The sequence below is a fragment of the Notothenia rossii genome, assembly GCF_949606895.1.
Source record: "Notothenia rossii genome assembly, chromosome: 6".
In the NCBI taxonomy this organism is placed as follows: domain Eukaryota; kingdom Metazoa; phylum Chordata; class Actinopteri; order Perciformes; family Nototheniidae; genus Notothenia; species Notothenia rossii.
In genome coordinates, this window is record NC_136909.1 from 82,161,495 (window position 1) to 82,186,892 (window position 25,398).

Below are 25,398 nucleotides of genomic sequence, written 5' to 3' on the forward strand. Positions count from 1 at the left end.
AATCCTTTTGGGAGAACTTTGACGAGAGACATGTAGGATGTATGAAACACCAGCTGAGGGCGCTACACGACCACACTTTTTAAAAAGTGTTTTCCCTACTCAGGCATGAACTTTAAAACAATGCTGGCAACTGTTCAGGGCAGGAACACAAATCTGGCAGCGATCAGCCGAAAACAAAAGTGGCTAATCATCCAACTTCCCTACTCCGGAGATCAATAGGTGTTTCAAAGCTCAGTCCGCAGACTAGTTCCCTCAACAAAGGCAATGGGAGATTACACACAGCTGCTATGGATTACCTGAGAGCCTCTAAGAGATATGGTGGTAAAAAAAAGTTAACAAGATTAACCAGAAAATCCCTTTAATCTTTTTTTGTTTCATCAGACATGCATCTGGAGTTTAGGATCAACGTAGATCAATAACATGAGTGTACTATATTTACTAACAAAAGGGTTACAATAACCAGCCCAAAGTGACAAGCATGTTATTACTGTGATATACCTATAATAAATTAGAATCTGTTTTATGCGTTAAATAGCGAGTTCACAGTGTGTCCTCATTGCTTAAGCAACTTGTTATTTATTTATTAAGCAATATATATAATATCCCAATAGGCATGTATACGATTTCCATTTGAGAACAAAAGGTGACATGTCCGGATTTGAAATCAAGGATCCGGAGAAAGGAAAGGGGGGGGGGGGGGTGATGGGGGTAATTTATCATGGGCCCTCCACCAAAATGTAGACCGACGTCACCGCTTCCGCCCTGCACCCCCTCCCCCTCCTCCCTCCCCCGGCGTCGTTGGAGCTGATCGGCTGCCTGCAATCCAACATGGAGTAGAGAGAGATGGGGCTCTAGCGGGGCCACCCCTCGGTAACAACAGCGACGACGCGCTTTTTACGCACAACTGGAACCGGAGTCGTCGGTGAAAAACATGCGCCTTAGGACTTAAAAACCGGAGTGTGTGCCTTGTGTGTCCGTGTGTGCGTGTGTTTGGGGAGGGGGGGGGGGGGTGCGAAGAGAAGAGCTGGATTCGGCTACTAAATTGTCTCTACAGGCTACGGTTCCTATACTGAAGGCGATGGGGGTGTTAAAGTTATAGGAATAGGGGCATTCGCGATCCCGGAGAAAGTGAGTGTCTTCGGGGGAAAAAGTGAGGAAAAAGGAGACGGAGGATCAGCCAGTCGAAGAGCCGACTCTCGCACAAAGGCGCAGGGGGGATTTATGCGGAATTGGAGACAGAATCGGAGGTGAAAGAATGACGAGCGAAAAGTATGCAACCGCCGTGGTACATTACCTGAGGTGAAACGAGAAAATGATAGAAGAAACACACCCAAACGAGTAAGTACTGTGCTTCAAATGTTTCTCTCTATCCGCATTTCACTTCTCCCAGTGCCTACAAGTTGTGGATGATAAGAGCAACTCTGAGAAATGTGCATGCTGAAACCCAAAGCTGCTTTTCATGTTATGTTTTGCATTTATTTTATTAGCTCAATGTGATTTGGTGCTGCTGTGTAAAGTAATGCATTGACAAGAGGTTTTTTTGAAGGGCCCCCACCTTGGTGTAGACTAGTCTCGAGAAGAGAGAGAAAGGAGAGGAGTAGGAGGAGGAGGGGAATAAGCGTGGGTGGATCGGAAACATTTTCTGAAAGGATCTGAAGCGAGAGAGCAGGCCCTGTTGCAGCGTAACTTAGAAACTCAAACACGCTCCGAAGTTACACCTTTTATAAATACACAAAACAGCGGCCAGCTCACGCACCTCTTGTTTGTGCGTTGTTCAGTAAAAGAGAGAACCTCCACGGCGTTTTACAGAGGCAATTTCGTCTCGTTCTTTGGCCACATCTGTGTGTTTGCTCCTAACCGAAGGGGGAAGTCTCACAGGATATGAGATATCCGATATGCCTCATCCGCCATCTCTTTCTCAATCGCCCTCATTTGCATAGCCTACCGCGCTCCATTCATAAAAACAAATAGGCTACCCAATGTAAACTACTGCTTGCCCTGAACTAAATAGGCTACGAGTCTTTTTTTGTAAGATCACGTATCGTGCTGGTGCTTCATAAGAAATGAAGCTATTACAGATCCGTGCAAAGTGTAGGCCCACAGTCCTGTTTAAACGGCACCCATAGGCCTATATGGAAGCGCTTGAAGCTTAAAATTAGCTTCAACCAGAAGGAACTGTAGCTTAGTCTGACTTACATTCAACACTCGGTGCGCTTATAGCTGCACTCTAGTGAAAACAACCACGATTAAAACATTTCTATGTAGCAGAAGAGCCGAAAGCAACCTCTTGTGCAGACATTTAAGCAGGCGTGCCATCACCATTTACATTATTGGCTCCCAGTTGTTGTATTTTTACAACTCCATTAGCCTATATCGACAGCTCCTGCCTGTCAGACTGCACGGGGCTGTGCTCGGGAGGAATGCCTGCCTTGCAGATCTCTGTTGGCGGGGGTGGAAGGGCGAAGGGCACCGGAGGGGATGTTTGCGCTGCTGTGGCGTGACGCCGGCTCATTCATAAAAGCCGGGCTGTAACCTTCAGCCTGTCCCCATTCATGCGGATGGCCGCAGCCGGCGCACAGAGGCGATGTGTCCCCGGTCACAGGGACAGCAGCCACGGCCGGTAGGCTTTTCACTTGGCATGCTGTGCAAATTGGACCACGCCTACGACGTTGTGTGACTTCCGTTTACAAAACAAACGTGTTTTGTCCCTCTTAAAGCTAATATTTAGTTAAAGAATTTGTTTAAAAAATTTCTTCCTAAGGGCCAATATCGTGACATGAGACTAGATATCACAATATATTTGGGATATCGCAATATCGTGACCCTTTGGGAGCTGCATTTCAGTAATGTAGGCCTAAGTAATTTTCTGAATCAAACCAAACTTTTGTAGCTTTTTCATAGTTTGCCTGCTCATGGATATTAGACTTCCGTTTACAAAACAAAAGCTATTTGTGTTTGTTATAGCTAATAAAGAATTTGGTTTAAAAATGTACTCCCAAGGTGATATGATATATCAATATCGTGACATGAGACTTGATATCACAATATATTTTGGATATCGCAATATCGTGACCCCTTGGCTGCATTTCAGTGATGTAGGCCAAATCTAATTTTATAAATCAACCAATTTTTTTTGCTTTTTCATCATTTGCCTGCTCATGGGTATTAGACTTCCATTTACAAAACAAACATATGTTGTCCTCCTTATGGCTAATATGTATTTAAAGCATTTGGTAAAATAAAACAAAGTGCTTGTCATAGGCCTTCAGTATCTTGATTCTCATTGGCTGATTTGTATCCAACAACAGTCAACAGTCAGTTCCTTCATCTCTGAATATGAATGTATTTTACATAAGCACCTCGTTTGCCTGTTACCTGCTGTCTCATGTCACTTAGATTGAATAGCTAACAGTTAAATCATAGAATGTCTTGTAATGTATTTTTAAGTTTATTGAACAGGGATTTTCCACAGATTAACTGTCATTTCATTACAGTAAAAGAACGTTTTGCAAACTGTCAGTTTAGGTCTGTGTGTTGTTATTCATTAAGCTATCCTTTTGTTACTTGATTTGATGTTTCATACAAACGCGTTATTTGTCTCATAACCGGAAGAAATGTAATCATTGTGCAGTTATCTGCCAGGATGTGTGTTGCGGTTTTCTTATCAGAATTAAACACCGGTTATGAGATTAAGGCCGGGTCAAGGAATAAAAGACACACCTTAATAGCCTTTGTGTCATGTTAAAAGGTGGAGCGGGGTAGCTTTTCTCCTGATTATATGCTCTGTGTCATACTAGGTCATTCAAAGCCGCTCTTATCTGTAATTGACCTTTTTTTATTATGGATAGTGGAGGCATATTTAAAGGTCTTACCTGCTCTGCATACCAATCACTTGAGGCATCAGGTATGGCTGTAAATGGCAAAATAAATACTTAGTTGACGATTATGAGATTTAGTCGACCTATTAATAAATTAAATGGAGTTTGAAGAATCATACAACAGTATCCCTTTGCCTCATAAGTGTCTTGAAAATAAGGCAGTTTGATTTACCTGACCTAGTGTGACACACATATTTAAATGTATTGTTTTTAGGACCTTTTATGTCCTATACACAAAACTAATACCATCAGCTTTCATGTCTTTAATTTGGAGGATGTGTCTCTTTACCCTGTCTTTCTGAGGACATTTATTACCTTTTTTTATAGATGTACAACATCTCTCTTGCACACACACACACACACACACACACACACACACACACACACACACACACACACACACACACACACACACACACACACACACACACACACACACACACACACACACACACACACACACACACACACACACACACACACACACACACACACACACACACCCTTTAGAGGCACATCACAGGCAGAGGATGTATTGATCCTGTGTGCTGCTGCAGGGTCAGCATGTGCACAGTAAGTATTGGACAGGAGATGCCCGGTGACATTCAGCTAAGGTCAACGTAGCAACGAAATATAATCCATCCCCGAACAAAAAGCACTCATCAACGGGCAAACACAGCAGAGAGGAGTTAGCAGGTCTGCATGTTCCCTTTAGCAGGACTGTTCTGTTCCACACACATATTTTTCTACGTTAGCAGCATTTTATATTGATGCTATAATAAACCTGACAGGTGTGGAGTTTTGGGACATCAAAACGATGCATGATTAGCAGAATAACTTGTAATAAAATAATTCTATAGAAGTGGTTTCTTTGACAGCAACGCCTTCTGGCTTCTACATTTGAGCATTATGTAACTATTGCAAATTTTTTAGTCCAGCCACAGATACATCTGTCACTGTTGTAACACTTGGTGTGTGTCGAAAGTACATTTATTTGTCCTGTTCTACCCACTTCCCCTCTGTGCTTTTATCTGTTCTGCTAAAGTGATTTCCTACATATATAAAATACCAAACAGGATGTGTCGCATTTATATTTTAAATGTACAAATTAAGATCCAAATACAAGATTTGTACTCAAAAAGTGAGACTGACTTCAACTGCAACATGTGTTTGAGCTGCATTGCATTCTGGTACATGCATTGTAGAATATAGTATTTTTTGTACTGTCTCTTCACTGATGCAACCTTTCATTTCAAGTGGATGTTTTAGGCCGCTGAAATATTTTCTGTTGACAAACTCTGTGGCTAGCTTACATGTGTTTTTATGAAAACAACATGTTCATATACTTAAAACTGTGAAAGAGAGTGATAGTCTTTATTAAGTGTGGTAATCGCTCTTTTTAGCAATTACACTTTCTTTTATGCTATATTTTTGGTCATATGATTTATTTATTATGAATAATCTGAGTCTGTTTTATCTCAGTAACAGAACACGTATTAGTGGATATACAAGTACATGTGATGATATCCTCTATATGGATCCACAGATAATTAGCGTAACATGATAAGTCACACACACACACACACACGGCAAATATCAATACATATGCCATTTTCACAAACTAACTCCAATTTAATTTGTCTTTTTCTCTCTCCCTGTCACACACACACACACACACACACACACACACACACACACACACACACACACACACACACACACACACACACACACACACACACACACACACACACACACACACACACACACACACACACACACACACACACACACACACATCATGTGGAATAGATCCATGTTCACAGTGTTTCCTGTGTTTTAGAGCAGCTCATCACTGGTTGCTATCCGGAGCCTTTATATAATGGCTGGAGCTGTTTATATCTGGAGACCAAACAATGGACCCGGATTGTTAGCTTGTTTTGTTTTTTTACCAATCTCTGCTCATCAGCTGACTGGATGACCAAGATTATAATAGCTTGAGTTTTCATTCACTTCACTCAGTGTGGTTCCCCTCGTCACACTAGTATACAACAATCCACTGTGCTAGTTACTGAGGAACCAATTTCTTCTCAGCTCTTGAGTGAATGAACTCGGTCAACTCTTAACATTTTTTGTTTTTTAGTTTGTACCTCTCTGTACCTGGAGGATTGTCTTAAATCAACACTCCAGGTACAGTGCAGTACAAATACTGCTTTACTGGACTTTACATGATCCCCTTTTCCGGCATATTTTGACATCCAAAGAAAGGAGGACATAGTTCACATTTGGTTTTTGTGTCTGATGACTCTGCTGACCACATAAAATTATTTGGCTTTGCAGACTAAAGAGTTTATTCCACTTTTCAAACAAGTCGTCCTCGGCTTTCTTGTCCTTCTTGTACAGCTTCAGATCTTCAGTGTTAAAAGTTGAACGTCTCTGAAACAGTAGTAATTTTGGTTTAATCACATTCGAGATTCATTAAAAAGTTATGTCAGATGCTTCTTGGAGACTTGATGTTTTTTTTCCTGTTGACACAAAAACAAATTCTACAATATATAATAGAGGGACTACAGGCTATTTAAAGCTAACCACAAATAGCACCAGGAAACATTGCAGCCCATCATGTGTAGCGGGAAATATACCAGCATATTTAGACTAGGGAAGCCCTAAGAGAACAGTCTTCCTTGTGTTCATTATGCAAATAATGTTCAGTTGGTTTGGCGCCCTGGAGCTGTCCCATTAGTAGATAAACCATTCACTTCTGACAGGTCATGTAAACTACCTGATCAAACACCATGGTTGACATTTTGACGGATGTCGATCCGGCAGCCCGGCTCACTTACATTTGATCCAAATCCTAACCCAGTATAAGAGGATTTGAGGCATTATAGAATGTGTTGTTTGGCTTTTTAGTCACTTGTAAGAGGGTTAGGGCCAATTAGCTTATTTTATATTTTTTGGTTTGTTTCCACCCTGATAGAGATGGAGGGGCTGCATAGAGAGGCACCTCAAGGCTGACTTGGATCATGTAGCTGCAACACAATTAGCACTTTACATTGTTTTTGCACCAATCATCTTGCCGTGTTTCTTAATCCATATAATATAGAAACATGCTTTGGAGTCGCTTGCTCATGCTTGATATCGTGTTTTACGGTTTTGCTAAGCTAAGTTTTAGATGCATGAATTGTGTTTGTTATATGTATAGACCAAAAAAAATCAATTTCTACCTAATTTGACACTATTTTACTCACAAAAAGATTAATAACCATTATAATGTCTGAGCTTTGTGATTTAGTCATGTGACGTTATATTCATGCTGTGTTACACAGACCGACATGGGAGCGCTCCATATAACTGCGGCTGATTGACAGAAAGCCGATCAAACGTCCCCTCAGGAGCCTGCAGGGTCAATGGTTGTGAATGAACTCACTTCCCCCACCACTCTCTATTTCTGCCTTTCACATCCTCACAGTGAAAAGAAAACATGAATGAAAGTCAAAATGAATTGTGAAAAACTATATTTGCTATTTCTCTCGAAAGCAGTCAATTTAAACCTCAAATACCAATAAAAAAACTTAAATACACAGAATTGTATTTAAGTTGCCATGATATATATATGTGTATATATCTGTATATACTATATGTGAAGAAAATATGCATTCCCGCACTCAAAACCATAGCCTTTTTCTTTTTAATTTATTTAATACAATATTAGCTCAATCAAAGTTAAAATAGATAAAGTAAGACTGAACACATGCTAATAGTCAAAGCAATATTTTTAAAAATCCACATATATTCAACTACCAATAACCAAAATCACTCTATTTTCAAATTAAAGTGGCTTTGAGTAACTAGCACAGGGTTATTATGGTATTTTAACTTAATAAACAATATTAAATCAGCTATATGCTTCTGCAATGTCTTGGCAGTTATTGTCACTGTATCAGCAGTGTCAGTCCGTGCTGTCAAATACTTTACGGAGCACCAAAAGTAGAAAACCAATAATGTAATAATCCTGATAGTGAAGCCACTTCCTGATCGCTGCAGACAGAGCATGTGGTGTGTGTGCGTGTGTGTTTGTGTGCGTGTGTGGTTCTGTTGATCCGGCAGAGGTGCGGCCAGTCATTCCTTATCAGAGGAAGTATAGCCGCCCTTATCACACATGGTTGGGCTGCCCTCACTGGCCCTTTTATCTGTCACACATGAGCTGGATTCCAAGCCTGATAACCAGCCCTCTTTAGTGCTTTATTGCAATATTGTTACACACAGACCACGTCAGGTATTTACTGCCCACTAACTAGTATATGCTCTAAAAAAGGAATTTAGAAAAAGAGTTTCAGATCTAATTTGGTGCTGTTTTGATGGTGCTGAATGTGGCTGACAGGCAAACACTAAATGGAGCTTAAGAGTTCATAGACCGTGCATAACGTGGCTTGGCAGTGACTCTACAGGTGTGTACTCCACCCATAGCTCACTTCCTCCATTATGATACAGACTTGTTTGCAAGGTGTGGACCTGTCACGCAAATAGTATAAAACAAATGCTTGACACACAGCATTGGTGCAATAACTTGTAACCTTTCTTACAAGTAATATAAGTGTTTGCAACTCCATAGAAAATAAACATTTGGAAACTTTGAGATAATGGGTCTGATGCATGTCTATCACACTGTAGCTGTTTGCTAATATTGTTTTAATATTACAGCCAAGTTAAAGAAATTAAAACCATGAATGAATTTAGAAACTACTCCTGGTATTACTTTATGGCTAGCTTGTGGTAAGGCAGCTTTAATTAAAAAGTGTTGCTTAACAATTGATCACATGTCCGCATATGAACACAGATCGTATTGTCACCTATTAGTTGCAACAGAAGGCATATTTTTTAGTCGAAAAGAAGCTGTGAAACTAACTTTATGCTTTATTAGCAGAGTCAGTGAGTAGCTGGTGAACATAGTAGCAAGCTTTTTCCATCAGGTGTTGGTGGAGACTAGGGCTGCACGATATTGGAATAAACTGACATTGCGATTTGTTTTCCCCCTGTGATATATATTGCGATATGAAAACATACAGGATTTGAAGAAAATACCTTTTTTTTTTTCCCGCAAACCATCCTTTCCTGAACTTTAATGCTATACAATTGGTATTTCTTTTCAAACTATATTTAACCGGATGAAGCATTTTAGTCACGGACGTCTGGATCTTAAGTTATCAGAGCAACAAGCTGAGCTAGCTCGGTTAGCAGCGCCGAACTGCCCTGGAGAAACACATGAAAGTACTTTATTCAGTTACCTTTAATCACCGGGTCCGTTTGCTTTGGAGATGTGATTGTGATTGGTGGTTTGCTGTGCATGCAGAGCGCATGCGCATATCGCGATTATCGTCACGACACCATATATCGTGCAGCCCTAGTGGAGACTAAAAGAAGAGCGAACAGTAGACTTTTGTTCGCCATGTTTTCTTTGACATGACTCCAAATGAATGCTAATGTTTCTCTGTATCAACTGGATGTGTAAATTGGCAACAAGTTAGTCATTTCAACCATAAATGATTTTCTACCCGCTGCCAGAAGTGACTGAAACTACCCGTTGATGCACCGTGAATTAAAACATGATGCATTAATGTCAGCGCTAAATTATACCGATAGTAAAAAGGGTTATTTGTTCCTCAAAATAAAGGTTAATCAAATGTCAGTGAACATGGAGGCGGGGCACTTAAACCTCCACTATCTTCAACTGCATTATGCTCAATGATGGTGCGTTTGTGTACCAGCTGGTTTTACTCCGTGCTGTTAGTGATAGTCACGATGCTCTCTCACCTAACTTTATATTATTATATTGAACAGCTGGCGCCTACACTAGCAGAAGGAGCGTGTGAGTCATGGTGGGAGGAAGTCAGCCTGCAGTAAATTACAAATGTGGCCTAAAGACATACAAAAACAACACATTGGCCACCAACAGGCAACAGAACATTGTGGTACAGTAAAAGACGTTGAGTGGCTATAAAGTAATACCTATCTTTGAGAAGTAACAGCCAGGCACACCCTGCACCGGCCTTTGACCTGAACCGCTCATATTAAATTGAACCAGGATGTGATGCATGAATTTCTTTCCTTATCTGTGAGGTGTTGAGTTCCCCCTCTTTCTTCCTTTGAAACTGAGTCATCACCTCACTCTTGATGCACCGGTTCACCTTAAAGAGACTTTGAAAATAGCAGCTTGAGTCTGATAATTGAAAATCACCTCAAGCTACCTTTTTTGTTTCAAACATTTGGTTGGAAATAAAGTTGAGTGTGTGCTGCACCAACACGGGATTATAAATACCACCGTCTTTTCTTAAGGTGGACGTCACCATCCTTTTTCCATCATCTGTACCTCGTGCCACATTCGTGCGGACGGAATTAGATTCACAGTTCCCAAATGTACGAGTGTGTATTTGTGCATGAATGTGTGGTCACTCCCAAGTGTATTAAAGTAGCGCGTTGCTGCTGGTTGTGGCTGTCTGTGTGTTCCAACCACAGATTACAGGGTATGTCTGCAGACAGGGCTCTAAACATGGGTCACAAGACGAAACCAAAATGTGACAAGTTCATCTCAGAGAGCCGGTGTCATGTATCTTAACGCACATGTGCTTATATAGCGCAGAATTGTGTGTTATTTCTGTATGCGGGTGCACTGGATGTGTGGTTCTGTATGCGCCTGGTGTCGTACATGTGTTTGAGTCATGCTAAACCGTGGTAGTGTTTCGGTATAAAAAAGCAGCCGTTTGGATTTTCACTGTAAACATGTTCAGTGTCAGAGGCAGAAAAGACATCCTACTGGAATCAAAGTGTGTGTGTTGTGGTTTCTCGAGATTTTTTTTGCTGTCAGATAAGGATAAAACCCAACATTATTCAGACATGCGTGTTTATTTTAAAACGAGGTTAGTTTATCTGAATAACTCACCACAGATTTCTATCATCAGTCAGTTTTTTTTAAACCTACTCTTTAAATCTTTTTTTATTTCTGTAGTTGTTTCTGCCATGCAAAGACTTTTCCAGCATATGTAAGAAGGCGCAGCTATTGTCAAGAAAGCAGTGGTGTAAAAAGTACATTTACTCAAGTTCTGTTGTTTAAGTACATTTTTAAGGTACTTGTACTTTCTTTAGTATGTTCATGTTATGCTACTTCATATTTCTGATCCAATTATATGGATTAAGATGATTGGCATTACCAAAAAGTATTTCTTATTCCGATTCAAATTGTGTTCACATCCATGGACCCCTTATAATCCAGCAATCCAATAAATGGTCATTCTGCATAATGACTACTTTTAGTTGTGTTACTTTATGTCAAGTTTGATGCTTATACTGCTACTTGTGGTGTGTTGCAGTACATTAAAACATGTAAACATGTAAACATGCCATATTAGAGTCAACAAGTACAATTATGAAACCTGAAAAACTAGTGTAAGCGCGCCCCTTTAAGTAGCATTTTGAATACCAGACATTTACTTGTATCAGCGTACTTGTACACAAGAGTATAATTACTTTACTTTAGTAGAATATCTGAGTACTTCTTTCACCACTGCAAGAAAGTTAGTGCTCTAAGAAAGATCTTGCATATAGAAAAGCACAAGTCAACCATGAAGACATAACATAACGTTGATTAAAAATCCAGTTGTTAAAGGCCTAGCTGACAGGTCTTATTCAATGAAGCTGCTGGTACACGACATTCCTTCCTCTCAAATCAGGAAATAATGGGATTATAAATAGATCATTGACGTTTCTGTTTTCGATTTCCATTATTATTATTGTTGCCATTCAAGTTTCCCACGTGGCTGAATATTTTCCTCCGCCCATTGTGGTTTGATGAATGAAACGACGCCTTCCTACAAACTGTACCACGAACAGTTGCAGCCTGCCAATAACAACTATACTTTTCCAGTGTTTTTATTTTGAATCTCCACCGTCTCCACAGTCTTAATTTACTGCCATTTGTTTAAGAAATACTTTTGCTAGTATTAACTTCCTTTCCCCTTAGACAATAAACTTTAAATATCTGAAAGGAAAAGTCTCATTTGAAGATGGGGATTCAGAGGAAGTATTTTGTGTTTGTTTACATAAAAGTGTAAACCTTGTAGGATAATCTGTGGTTGCTTTTCTGTACGGGTTGTTTGTGCTCTGTCACCCAGTCAGTTTGTCTGTCATTCAGTCAGTTTTATGAATGTGTGTGGGCGGGACTCGGTGAACCAGTTTTGCCACCTGTGTGTTTGTGTGTGCGTGTAAGTGTGTGTGTTTGTGTGTGTGTGTGTGTATATCAAATCCCTGGGACTGTCTGTAAGCTAATTATATAACAACACCTCTCTCATTCACTCCTACTTGTCCTCTCTTTCTCTCTCTATCCCTCTGCCGCCCAGACACACACACACACATACTCACACGAACACACACACACACACACACACACACACACACACACACACACACACACACACACACACACACACACACACACACACACACAGTGCAGCGTGGATGGAATATACACAGAGGTACATCCTGTTATTGTCGGATCATTCATGTGTTCAGTGTGTCCCTGTGAGGGTGGCGGCTGTCATGCTCACGCTTGACAATGTTTTTTGTATTTTAAAATTCACTCTCCATTGTATCGTCTCATGTTAAACTCACTGAAGACTCCATCGACTGCAGTGCAGAGGGAGTTTTTGTCATGAATTGTTTTGCAGTGCTGTTTAGACTAAACTGTAGCTGTTGTTGTATGGAGGCTTCACAAACTAACCGAAGCTGCGAGACAATTACTCTGGTTGAATCTGTGAACGATACGTCTCATAATCACTGCATCTGGTGATGAGAATTATTATTTTTAAAATACATTACGAGTGTATGAAATGTCAGATAATAGCCAACCTGAGTCAAAGGGTGATGACTTCAAGTTGTGTTGTTTTGTTATTGACAACAATATTAAAAGAGCCATTATGGGAAATACTCCTCACACTTACCATGTCTTTGAAAAGCCTATGTGTTTATGTAGATCTTTTCTTTTCTTTTTTTATCAATATGTTTATTGATTTTCAGCATACAAAAAATCACATACATAGGACGAAGAGATAGAGCCAAAAGCAATACATGTATACACAGGACAACTACATTACTTTACATTAAAGAAAAATAACAACACTAAATTAAATTGGTACATACATACAACACGTTTTCCAGCAATAGGGCCGTATTTCTGCAGAGGATATCACAGTAATTTACATTTTAACATATGATCACTTTATACACCAGTTATTAAATAGCTGCAAAGAGTTTAAGCCTATTGTAATGTGTGTTCACTTGAACAGTGATAGGATCAAGCCAATGACGCAATTTTAACATAACATAATGGAGGTCTTTTTTAATCGATGACACGTTGTGACTTAATTAGCTTCTTTCTGCTATTTATAAAGCATTGATTTGAGGATATTTAAGTTATTAAAAGGTCAAAATCTTGTGTTTTTTCCCTCATAGTTTAAAGGTATTATTAACAGCACTTTTTGTTATATTTAATAGTGACAGTTGAAATACAGGCAGTAAATGATTTAGAGGGTGAATTATTACCTCAGGAAAAGGTTTAATCGAGGTGTTAAGATATGCAAATTGTGACTCTTTGTTTCAATGAAGTTAGTAGATGACATCCTAATACAACAGCCATTTATTCTATATTGCATTTATTTAAGCGAGGTGGCCTATCTCTGCTGTAATGTCGTTTGATTATTTTGGTGGCTAAGTATATGATTGAATGATCATCCCATTTCGAAATGAACTTCTCGCTGAACTACCTCCACAGTAAATGCAACACCGGGCTGCATATACATTAAAGTGTGTGTGAGTGTGTGTTTGTGCAGACTTCTCCCGGTGCGACACCTCCCACCTCACCTCACACAGCGAGGACGAGGCGAAGTCGTGACTTGAGACGCCCTCAAACATTCTGCTTTGTGTGAAGGCAGATCTATAATTGCCGGCTGTGGCATTAACACACTCTTGAGAATTAAAACTTGAGTTTGAGTTAACAGAACAGATACTTCTCACAGGTTGGGGCCAGGATGAAATGATTGTTGTTTCCTGAGGAATCATTTTTGTTTGCTGAAGAGTTTTTGTGTTGCGTGGAAAGGATTTGGTTCATTAATGCTCACCTGGTATCTTCTCACAGTGATGTTTTTAAAGTCAAAATTATTCTTTTTGTCATAAATCTTACAGCTAATAGGTGTAGTTGCATTGTCTTTGTATTAGTAACACAAATAGCTGTGTGTATTTGACAACTCAGCTTATTCTAATCAATCTGGAACATAATAATACAAGAATCTGATATTAGTTTTGGATTAGTTTTAATATCAGTTTATCTGTGTGTTTAACTAGGTGTAAAGGTGTTGCTCTTATTACACAATAACATGCAATCATGCGGTGGGTGGTGGCGATTTTGAGATTGTTTTGCTTTCATTCATAGCTGCTGCAAATCAAATCAAGTTTTATTTATATAGCACATTTATAAACGATTTTTGGTCGAGTCAAAGTGCTGTACATATAATAAAAATAGCCTACAGTAGAGACACTTTACAGCTAATACAACAGCACAGTTTGTTCAGAACAACACCCTCTGTCCTACTACATAATTAACTAACATCCTCAACAAATAGGAACATGAGAAATTCTATATGAGCATACACATGTGTAAATAAAAGCGCTTTGAGACCTATTGACTCTTTAGATTATAACCCCACCCTACGTTTATATAGACTATTCCGATATCATGCTAATAGTTCTCCCTTTTTCTCTGTGCAGTGACAGCTACATCGTGCGTGTGAAAGCGGTGGTGATGACGCGGGACGACTCGAGCGGAGGCTGGCTGGCCGAGGGTCCCAGCGCTCTGAGCCGGGTGGGGGTCTGCCGCCTGCTGCCGCCCGAGATGGGGCTGCTGCCGACCTCCAGCGGCTCTCAGTTCATCATTCGGGGGGAACGGCTGCGGGACAAACAGGTACACACACACACACACACACACACACACACACACACACACACACACACACACACACACACACACACACACACACACACACACACACACACACACACACACACACACACACACACACGTATTAGCCTGTATCTGTACTTATAGTCTGTTGTGCGTTTATGGGTTTGTATTCATTTTATTAATGTATAAAGCCATTTTAGGAAAGCTTCCACCGTACATATGTGCCAGATTTGCTCCAGTTTGTGACTCTTACAACCTCAGACCCAGTGACTGGATACGGGTCCGGGTACCTGCTGTGCGGACTGAGGCTGGAAAAAGGAGTATTTTTCATTATGGTCCTTGGTCTTGGAATGACCTTCAATCACGCCTTAAACTGACGGCACTTGTCCCTATAGCCTGTTTTAAATTGAAGTTGTCTGAGGTCCTTACCACCAGCTGCTCTTGCAGTAATAAGTAGTGCACCTTTCTTACTGTCCTAATGTGCACAATGTAGTGACTGCTTTTTCGTCTTTTGTTTTCTTATATGTTATGTGTAACGTTACTGCCTTCTTGGCCAGGTCAGCATTGCAAATGAGATTCTATCTCAATGCTTTTATCTGGCTAAATAAAGGTTAAATACAAATAAAAAATGTGCTTCAATATGTGTTTTAATATATGCTGTAATTGCTTAAGCTAGTGTGTTATTTATATGATTACATAGTATGTCTTCTTTTAATAACATCAACCTGCAAACAACTGCAGACGATAATTAGCCTCTATCGCTACATCAGGCACATTTACATAATGGACCTTCCGTACACCAAATTAAATCTTTATAAAACATCTGGTTAGATGTAATTAATATGGGTATTTTCTTCCAACAGGTGATCCTAGACTGTCCTCTGAGGAAGGACCTTGTTTACACCATAGCTACGCCCACGTTTCACCATTGGAAGGTGGAGAACATGAAGTGTGGGCTCTCCTTTCAGAGTCCAGCTGAGGCCAGAGCGTTCGACAGAGGCGTACGGAAAGCTATCGAGGACCTGGCTGAAGGTACGGGGAACAACGAATAGACGCACACAACTTTTTTCCCACAAAGTCTATCTGCTGTCAGACGATGAGCTGCAGAGTTAACCATGTACAAATGTTAACCTTGAGTTTTTGATAGTTGAATTAAAGGATGTTTTCTTCCCCGTAGGCTCTACAACCTCATCTACAGCACTCCAGAATGAGGGCGAGCTGGGTGACGACGACGTCTTCACTGTAAGTACATTACTATACTATGCAAGTACTTACTATGGGCTGAGGAGAGATTAAGTGCTATCATGTTACCAAGTAAGGTGTCATGGTACAATCACTAGTATGTTTTCAAGGCTAAAGAAAATGCCCATGATCATTTATTCAATAATAACCAAGAGGTGCCTAAACATTTCTCCTTTCCTGGTTCTGTCCATGAAGCAGAACGTGTTTAACTTCACTCTGGGTCCCCTCCCTGTGTCACGTATACCTGCTGCAGCACAAGAAATGTGTGTGTGTTGCGGGTTTGTGTGTCTGTTGTTTGTGTGTCAGGGCCTCTCTACCTTAAGTCAGCATGTAGGTCCCCCTCCCCCTACTCTGTAACCTGACACCAGGAGCAGCAGGCAGGGTCACAAGGTCACTTCCTGTATCCCACCACCTCTCTCCCTCCTGACGACCCCCCCCCCCCCCCCCTCCTCCCTCTCTCACCCACCCTCCCGGTTGAAAAAGAGAGCCGCCACCAAACTAGCAGCTAGCAGCTGTTTCCCAGCTTAGTGCGGGACGGTGATTTACGAGAGGAAGTGCCTCGTGGTTCATCTTTGACTCGAGCTGTCTGTAAGGGCCAAGACTAATAGGTGCTCTGCTGGGAGTGTACAGCCACCACAGAGACGCATACAAACACATGAGGGGGGGGTCGGGGGGGGGGGGCTACAGCGATGTCAGAGGGTGGAGCAATTCCCCAAATGAAGCATCAGGTTTTCAGGAAAGTAGGAACTTTTAGTGCAACAAATTCAAGGCATTGGTGTTGTTGCTTTAAAAGCTGCCATATTGACCCCAAATGACACTCGGCTGCTCACTTTTATAGCAATGTGGAAGCTCGTGATAACACAAATAATGACATCTCCTCCATTTATATATGTAAGAATTATGCAGGAAACTACTGAGATCATTGCAACCTTTTTGACGGCTTCATTATTTAAGCACGTTGAGAGCTCGCCACAAGCTCAAACGGCCCTGAAAATCACCGAGACTGGGGACTTACTTTGCATTTCTACTTTTAAATTTGTACCTGAACACATGACAGACATTGCAGCTAGCAGCCAGCTGACCTGCACACACACACCTTTATATATACAGTCTATGACACGCACACACACTCTTTGCCAGCATTAGAGGAATTACCAGCCTGTGTGGTCTGTATTTGAAATCCAAAAAAACAACAGTGTTTAGGGATGATAAAATCCAGCCTGCCACTTAACAGGCTATCTTTAAACCGTCTCGTTATGTGTCTGATGGCTAGCGCTTTTAATTTAAGCTTTGCACTGGTGAAGTCATCAAAAGGGGTTGTGGTAGACGACAAATAACATGATTGAAAGCACAGAGCATTGAGCGCAGCCACTACAAATTGTGCAGGGCCTATGAGGTCCTGCAGAGGAAATACAAGGCTAAGGAATTTCACTATTTCCTTCAGCAAGCCTTATCTTGTCTTGTTAATAATCATCTTACTGTCAAGTGTAAGATCAACAATCACACTTAAATTAACATCCATGGGATATGGGTTCATTTCTGCTTATGCTCCTCTCATCCAGTGCTAATGACCTTTCCTAAAGTTAGCGGTGGCGGCAGTCGTGGACAGGGGGAAATGCAGCAGCAGATTTACAGTCTTTAGGGTGGAGGGGGCGAAACTAGGATGGACATACTTCCCTAAATTAATACTCGTTCGCCAAACCTAAACTTAACCCAACCCTTCCTCTGTCCCTCCCTTCAGCACGTCTCCCCTCTCTCTCTCCCTCTCTCTCTCTCTCTCTCTCTGTCTCTATTTTGGCTCATTCACAACAGGGGGAGTGAGAGCTATTGAAGCAATTCTGGGCTCATCCCAGGAGAGCGAGACGGGCCTGTTGAAGGATGAATCCTCCCGAGCTTTTGAGTCGGGACATGTTTTGTGTCAGAAAATAACTTGAAATGCCCTCTGTTCAGCCTTGGGCCTGAATATATAGAGAGAGGATGTCCAGAAATACAAAGTCTCCCCCTCAACTCCTCTCTGTTTGCCTCTTGGTAAAAGCCTGGTCTGTGTTTTGAATTAGTTTCAGCCGTGGAGGGGAGCTCCTCCCCCCCGGTAATGTCTTCTGCAGGGGGGCGGGCCCTTAGAGAGGCAGCATGTTGTGTTATTTTTGGCCGGCTGCTCTAGGGGCTTTGTAAGAAAGCTGGGGGAAATTCTCAGCATGGCGGTATCCATGTGGGGAGCAGGATATAATAGGGGATCGCTTCAGCAGACAGACGGACAAACACACACCAGATCGTGCTCGTATAACTCTGGCAAATAATTTTTTGCATTGGTTAAAGGGCCAGGTTTTGACACGGGACACATATTTTGTCAATTTAATAAAGGGTGAGGGAAAATGATGTTAGGATTTACTTGGGGGATATGTTACCTGACAAGAAACCATGGTAAAACTGCAATTTATATAGTTGATGCAGTTCAGTGAGCAGAAACAATGTTGATTTAGTTTTGACAACCATAGTATAACACCTGTTTGAAGCATATGGAGGGATGGAGGGAGTCTCAAAATCTCATATTTGTTCTCACATACAGCCATCAATAGGTTGACATGTGTGGTTTTGAGTGACTTTAAAAAAAAAAGTTTAGATAGATTGCTCTAAAATGTTGTGCACACTTTCATGTCCCTCCCAGGATGAATTGAAATCACTTTGTTGATCCCTTATTTTTTCCATAATTCCAATAATTGGGTTTATTGAAATCCCCCTTAGCAGTGCTAACAGCTTCTCTTACTGGGGTCTTAAAAAGGTTTAAACTAAATTAAAAGATAATTACTGACATCTATATGAGACTTAACTTTACGGACAAGAACATTAACACAACACGATAATGCAGATCCTGTCTAGTAGGCTACACCAGATGGCTCTAGACAACGTATTTTTATTTAAAAGGCCACACGCCTCCTCTAATTACAAATAAATAATGATAGATAGCTCTGTACATGAATATCACACCATTAAGCACATGTTAGGATGCTAACAGGCTCAACTGAGATGATGGATATGTTGAACACGCTAGCAATGCCATTGTGATCGTATGGCCATGCTAGTGTTAGCATTTAGCTGAAATCACTGTGCCTAAGTACAGCCTTCACAGAGCCATTAGCATTGCTCTGGACTCTAGTTTCATCATACTGTACATTGCGAGCAATCTAGGGGTTCAGTTTCTTGCTCAAGGACACTTCAACATGTGTTCAGGGAACATGGGTTTGAAACACCCACCTACTTTGCTAACTGAGATACAGCCAACATGTATTTATTTTAGTATTTCCAGTAAAAGTTGAGTACAACCGGGAACATTTGAGTACAACGAATATCAAATTTCACTCAGGTTGATTTTTCTTTCCCTTTTTACGGGGTGAAATCACATCAGTTCAGGGAAAAAAGAAAGCTTATAAATCTTATTGCTGCTGGCAGATGTTGACGAGGTAAAATAAAGCCAAACCTTTATGGTGGACAAGCTTGTGGACCCTTGATACAAGTTTATATTGCATTATTGACCCATGGTGCTCAAAGCATGATTAAACAAATGCAGACAGAAACAGATCTTTTTCTTTTCAACAAAATAGGCTAACATTGAGTTAAGAAAGGTGTTGTGAGGACAGCATATTATCTAATCTATTCTCGGTAGATGGTGAAACTTTAAACCCTCAAAGAGATAAAAAACAGTTATTCTTCTCACACACAAACACTAGCATCATTCTTCATTGGGTCCAACACATCTTGAATATCTCACCCGTAGGCCAACACATAACCAAGATGACATGATGGGACAGGGGTCCTATCAGCTGGTACACCCCCGACCCCCCACAGAGGCTGACCCCCAGTGTGCTGGTCTGAAATCTGTCTGTCTGAGCGCTACACGGCTGCGAACCGACTGTCTAGTGTCTGGCCAAGGTTTGAGTTGGAGCGGAGCCCTGACAGGCTTTAGCGGAAAGCGGACAGGATACTGTTCTCACAAACACACACACCGACCGACAGGCGGGAGAGGTGGAAAAGAGAGAAGGGAAGGAGGAATGTGTAAAAAGTGAATTTGAGGGAAGGAGGACAGGTTGTTGGGGGTGAGGAGGAGGACGAGGAGAGGCCAAAAAAAGGCGAAACTGCAAAAAATGTGTGTGTGCAGATTGCTGGCTTCATGATATCAAGTCAAGCCACCAGCTTGATCTCAAGCATGATACATAATTATCTAACCTGTCAAACAATGTCTGAATAGAAGTGGATTCAACAGTTGAAGGTTTTATATATTTGATAGTTGTTGATTTTAGAGCTGAAAGGATTAGTCAAATACACCTTATTTCCTTTCGGGGTTAGGGGTGTAAGAAAATAAGGATTATTTTCATTCTGGGAAATGTTAATTCCTTTGTTCAGACAACACATGTATTGCTGTGGTGTTTAATGGTAGAGGGTCTAATGAATGCAACTGCCGATCTGTTCCGATTGTATGAAAAAGTTGTATTTCTTTACTCAGATTGGATGCTTATAGGTGGTGTGTTTTTTATACTATAACAGTGTAATATCTATAATATGTTGTATAACCACTTTTGGGTTTATTAAAAATATATACTTTGAGTTTTCATCTCATAAATGCAAACGTATGGAGTCTTATTCATCAGTCTTGTGATACATTTGGCTTTTATTAAGGTTATAATGTTCAGTTTAAAGTGTGTTAGAGGTGTTCAACTATAGGATCATTTTGCAGGCTGCAGTTTGTGCTGCCATTGGATATACCAAGGTGTTTCTAATATGTTGTCCATACCACTTATATAAACCACGGATATCCTAATGTATGTGTCCTTGCTACAGTGTTTTCTTCTTGCCTGTTGCAGATGTTTTATGGCAGATGTTGTTTATAAAAGTTTAACTCGCACACAGGGATCCAAATGTGGATCAAGTGGCTTGAAAACGGGGCTCAAGCTTCCTGTTTTTCCCAATCAGAGCTTCGCCAAGGCTTCCTGTTTTTGTTTGTCCAATCATGGTGTCCTTTCGTAATAACTATTTGTTTGACGTATCCAATCTGAGAGAAGCTTTTGACCGGCATCCTGTGTTTGTTTGTGTCCTCAGAACACCACAGACAGCTCATCCAACTCCTCCCAGAAACTGGAGAGCTCGCTGCCGCCGCTCGAGTCCTCGCCCCTTCCGCAGAGACACAAGTGCATGCTGGGACATCGCCACGACCTCCACGACCCCTACCGGCTCACAGACCACTACTTCATGGACCAGGTGAGACATCCAGTAGCATTGAAGAGTGATGCAAAGAGAGTCAAAATAAATTGTTTAGCTATTTATTTACACTCAATATATAGGTATTTACCAGTTACAAGAACAAACAGTATGAGTTTTTACAACCAGCTGTGTGTAACATTCATTCTGTCTTTCTCCTCAGCCGTTGTCTCGGCTTCCCCGCCATGTCACCTTCCAGGAAGACGAGGAAATCGTCCGCATCAATCCTCGGGAGCGGAGCTGGGAACGAACCACCGAGCGCCACTATGGACGCCCGTCGGACCGCCCCTCTTTCACGGGCTACGAGGACTACCGACACGCCACGGTGCGGGACAAGTTCATCCAAATGGAAGACTCTGAGTCGTACGTCCACTTTGCCAAGACAGAGTCGCAGAAGCACGACTACACCTACCCTCTGGCCCCCACCCTGTCGCCCTCAGACTCTGACCCCGCTCTCGGACCCTTGGTCAATAAGGGCCAGGGCGGCTCGTACCGCCAGGGCTTCTCCTCGGTGGTCTCCGTCCAGCCTCGATCCTTCCTCCCGAGCTCCTCACCGTCCACAAATGGCGGGAAGGGGCGAAAAGAGGACGGGTTGGAGCGCGCTCAGTGTGAGCATTGCGGCGAGGCTTTTTACATCACCGACAACCGGAGAGGTCGGTGCCACGATGCGCCGGACCCTGTGCAGGGGTGCATCCGGAGGGTCAGCTGCATGTGGCTGGCAGACACCATGCTCTACCACTGCATGTCAGACCCAGAGGGGGACTACTCGGACCCCTGCTCCTGTGACGGGGGCGAGGGCGGAGGCGGAGGCCGATTTGGCTCTCGCTGGTTAGCGCTGCTCGGTTTATCTCTGGTGGCGCCGTGCCTTTGTCTCTACCCCCCGCTCCACGCGTGTCACCGGGCGGGGCTGAGGTGCGGCTGCTGCGGAGGCCGACACAAAGCCCTGAGCTGAGGAGAGGAACAATGACAAAAACGTAAAAACCCAACGCAAGCACAGGGAAAGGGAAGGATGGGGATGGGGATGGACACGGAGGGGACAAAGTGGCTGCTCACTCTCTTGCCTTGGTTTCTCTGGGATTCTCTACAAATTCCAGACACTGAAATAAGCCAAATATAAAAACAGTTGGTGCATTTTCTGAACGGCCTGGGAAGATAAGCTCCCCCTTACGGCAGACAGTTCTCTCAGCTCTCCACGTGGCCATTTCATGCTCTGTTTCTAGAGAGAGAGCACTCTTTTTCAGGGGGCCTTTTTTTTTTATAGCTGACCTATATGTCATGTATCACATATGCAGGTACTTTATACTTTGTACACTGACTCGGCGTCAAAGAACTTGAATTGTTTCTTTGTTCTTTTTTTTCATTCTCCTTTGATGTACGCGTGGCCATTTTGTTTATATTCTATTCCAATATCAGGCCCGCTCAACTCCAGCTACAAGAGAATCAGACACTACACCTCTTTGTGTGTGTGTGAGTGTGTGAATGTGTGTGTGTGGATGGTATTTGTGCGAGCTAACAATGCGCACCGAGGCCTTTTGTTGTCTATACTGCAGCTTATCGTAAAGCTCATGTATATAGTCTACATAGCTCTCCACCGTCGACATCTTCTTTGTTCGCCGAAACAAACGTGGTACTCATCTTAATCTTCTAATATCCCAAAGATTCTTTTTTTTATCCTATTTATTTCTCACTGAATTGATCTACCAGCAAAAAGGGTGCTGGGTTGTGATTCACTCAACTAACGAGACGGTGCTTTAAATCAAGCTAGCATTCGTCTCACGTTATTTCAAACAGTGCCTAAACTTTCACCCAGACCAGTAACTTATAATTCCAGTCAGTTTCTTGACACATACACACAAAGCGGTGTCAGACTATGAGGCTCTGATTTCCTCACCCTCCGCAGAACCTTAGTCAGCAGTCAAGGATGAAAGAAAAAAAAAAAAAAAAATCAGATATACCATTAAACTTGGTTCCCGTTATGCCTTAAAATGTGGAGTCTGGCTCCAAACTTCACCCCCGTCCCTCTGAAGATGTCTGCTTTAATGAAAAGCGTGAGCACGGTTACGGCTCCAAGCAATCAGCCTCAACACATACTCTTTTTAAATTGGTTTAAACTATTTTTATACTGAAAAGGAACTCTTAAGAAGGTTCTGATCAAGTGTGTAAACTAAGGACTCCAGTGTGCTTGCGGTGTACAATCAGCTCCCTTCTTTTAGCCTCGTCCTTCAATGAAGCCCACCAGTCACATAGCCTACTGTGTGAGTAACAGCGGTAACAGAGACTAAAAACTGTTATAAAATGATAAATGTAAATACATTTCTTAAAAACTCCTTACTAGTGAAAATTAGTACAAAAGCTTTTGTTGCCTAAAACAAAGTTATGAACGACCTTAGGCCTCTAAAATGTTACTACAGCAATGTAGTGAGTTTTATTTTACACATAAAGATGTGTCCTTCTTCTGTTGAAAGAAGAATAATCTGACATTTTAAGAAACACAAGATTCGTTTGAGGAAAAGATGGATACACTGTCTTGTCTCTGAGCCTGACGCAGGTTAGCTTAGTTTAGCATTAACATTGAAACGGGTGTAAACAGCTAACTTTGCTTTATCTGAAGGTAATAAAATACACCTATGGGTAAATTCAAAACACACTATTCAATAAATATACAATATAACGTTTTGTTTTTCAGAAACTAAAGTGTAAGAAGCTATGCTAGCTGTTACAACTTGCTGAAACCTCCATAACATGTGACTGGTGGGCCTACAGCATTTGGGCCAAAAAACTGACCATCACAAGGGCGCCTTATAGGGGATGTGACCGGGAAGACGATCCTCTTTTAAGAATTACAAAGAAAAAGGATTAGCAAGACATCAGTAGGGTCCCATTGGTAAAGAACGGTAGTCCAAAAAACGGCTGAAATGCTGGAAACAAACATCCACCCCTGATTGTTTTGCCAAGGAAATGTAACTTGCTGTAGTTGAAATACAGAATGCCTGAGGATGTCCTTTTCCCTTCCCTGGTTGTGTCTGTTTCATACATCCTGTCCTGTGTACCAATCTGTACGTCCTTGGTGTGTGCGAGTGTGTTTTTCCCACATCCCTTTCCCTTCTCCTGCTCCTTGATCCAAAGCTACTGGGATCAGCTGAAAATGCCATCACATGCTAAGTTAACATCGATCCAGTATAATCAGATTCTACGATGATGTGATGTTTCAGGGACGGGACCAATCAGATTGGAATGTGTGTGTGTGTGTGTGTGTGTGTGTGTGTGTGTGTGTGTGTGTGTGTGTGTGTGTGTGTGTGTGTGTGTGTGTGTGTGTGTGTGTGTGTGTGTGTGTGTGTGTGTGTGTGTGTGTGTGTGTGTGTGTGTGTGTGTGTGTGTGTGTGTGTGTGTGTGTGTGTGTGTGTGTGTGTGTGTGTGTGTGTGTGTGTGTTAATCTTTTTTCTCTCCGTCTCGTCCGGTGTTTAAGTGTATTCTCACATGTCAGAGCCATTTACAAGTGCCTGAACGCATCCTCTTTATCTCCTTGTATTTAAATTGAAAAATTAAAGAAACAAACTCCCTGTATTGAATTAGACCCATTTTTTACGCTTAGTATTTTTACCTCTGTAAAAAAAAAAGAGCAAAAATTATATTATATATATATCAAGTGTATGTTGTACATTTTTATTTCTATTTGTTTTTTTTAAATAACTGTTTCTAACATGTACGATGGATGTAGCTCTTGCTTTGAGAAGGAACAGGAAGTACTTTGTAGATACTGAAGGGTGGCCAGGTCTGTGAGAAAACTAAAGTGAAATGTGTGTCTTACCTTCCGCCTCCAATAAAATGAGAGAAAACAGTGAAACCACACGCGTGTCTGCTGGTTTATTTTACTGCTATTACTTTTTACCTAAATGAAGGTACTTCCCCATAAATGTCCACAGTAACTAACCACAGCTTTTCTGCTGCATGCATGATCATTTTCTTCAATGTAACTTCTGTTTTATTCTATTCTAAGTGCATGAAATCAGCTCAATTAAG

At 41.5% G+C, this 25,398-nt stretch overlaps 1 protein-coding gene across 1 annotated transcript; it reads left to right on the top strand.

Annotated features, from left to right (window-relative positions):
* The first annotated feature begins 786 nt into the window (after nucleotides 1-786).
* LOC307042612 (sprouty-related, EVH1 domain-containing protein 2-like) lies at nucleotides 787-25,225 on the top strand. Its single transcript, XM_079686598.1, has 6 exons — nucleotides 787-1,338; nucleotides 14,694-14,886; nucleotides 15,750-15,918; nucleotides 16,064-16,128; nucleotides 21,220-21,378; nucleotides 21,542-25,225. The coding sequence occupies exons 1-6, from the start codon at nucleotides 1,313-1,315 to the stop codon at nucleotides 22,328-22,330; spliced, it is 1,401 nt and encodes a 466-aa protein (XP_079542724.1). The 5' UTR covers nucleotides 787-1,312; the 3' UTR covers nucleotides 22,331-25,225.
* The last annotated feature ends 173 nt before the right edge of the window (nucleotides 25,226-25,398 follow it).

What these genes read in the sequence shown, in the direction of transcription:
- LOC307042612 (XM_079686598.1), top strand. Translation starts at nt 1,313, where the DNA reads ATGATAGAAGAAACACACCCAAACGA. An exon ending in GAAGAAACACACCCAAACGA is followed by an intron (nt 1,339 to 14,693) that starts GTAAGTACTGTG and finishes TTCTCTGTGCAG; the next exon opens with TGACAGCTACATCGTGCGTG. An exon ending in AACGGCTGCGGGACAAACAG is followed by an intron (nt 14,887 to 15,749) that starts GTACACACACAC and finishes TTCTTCCAACAG; the next exon opens with GTGATCCTAGACTGTCCTCT.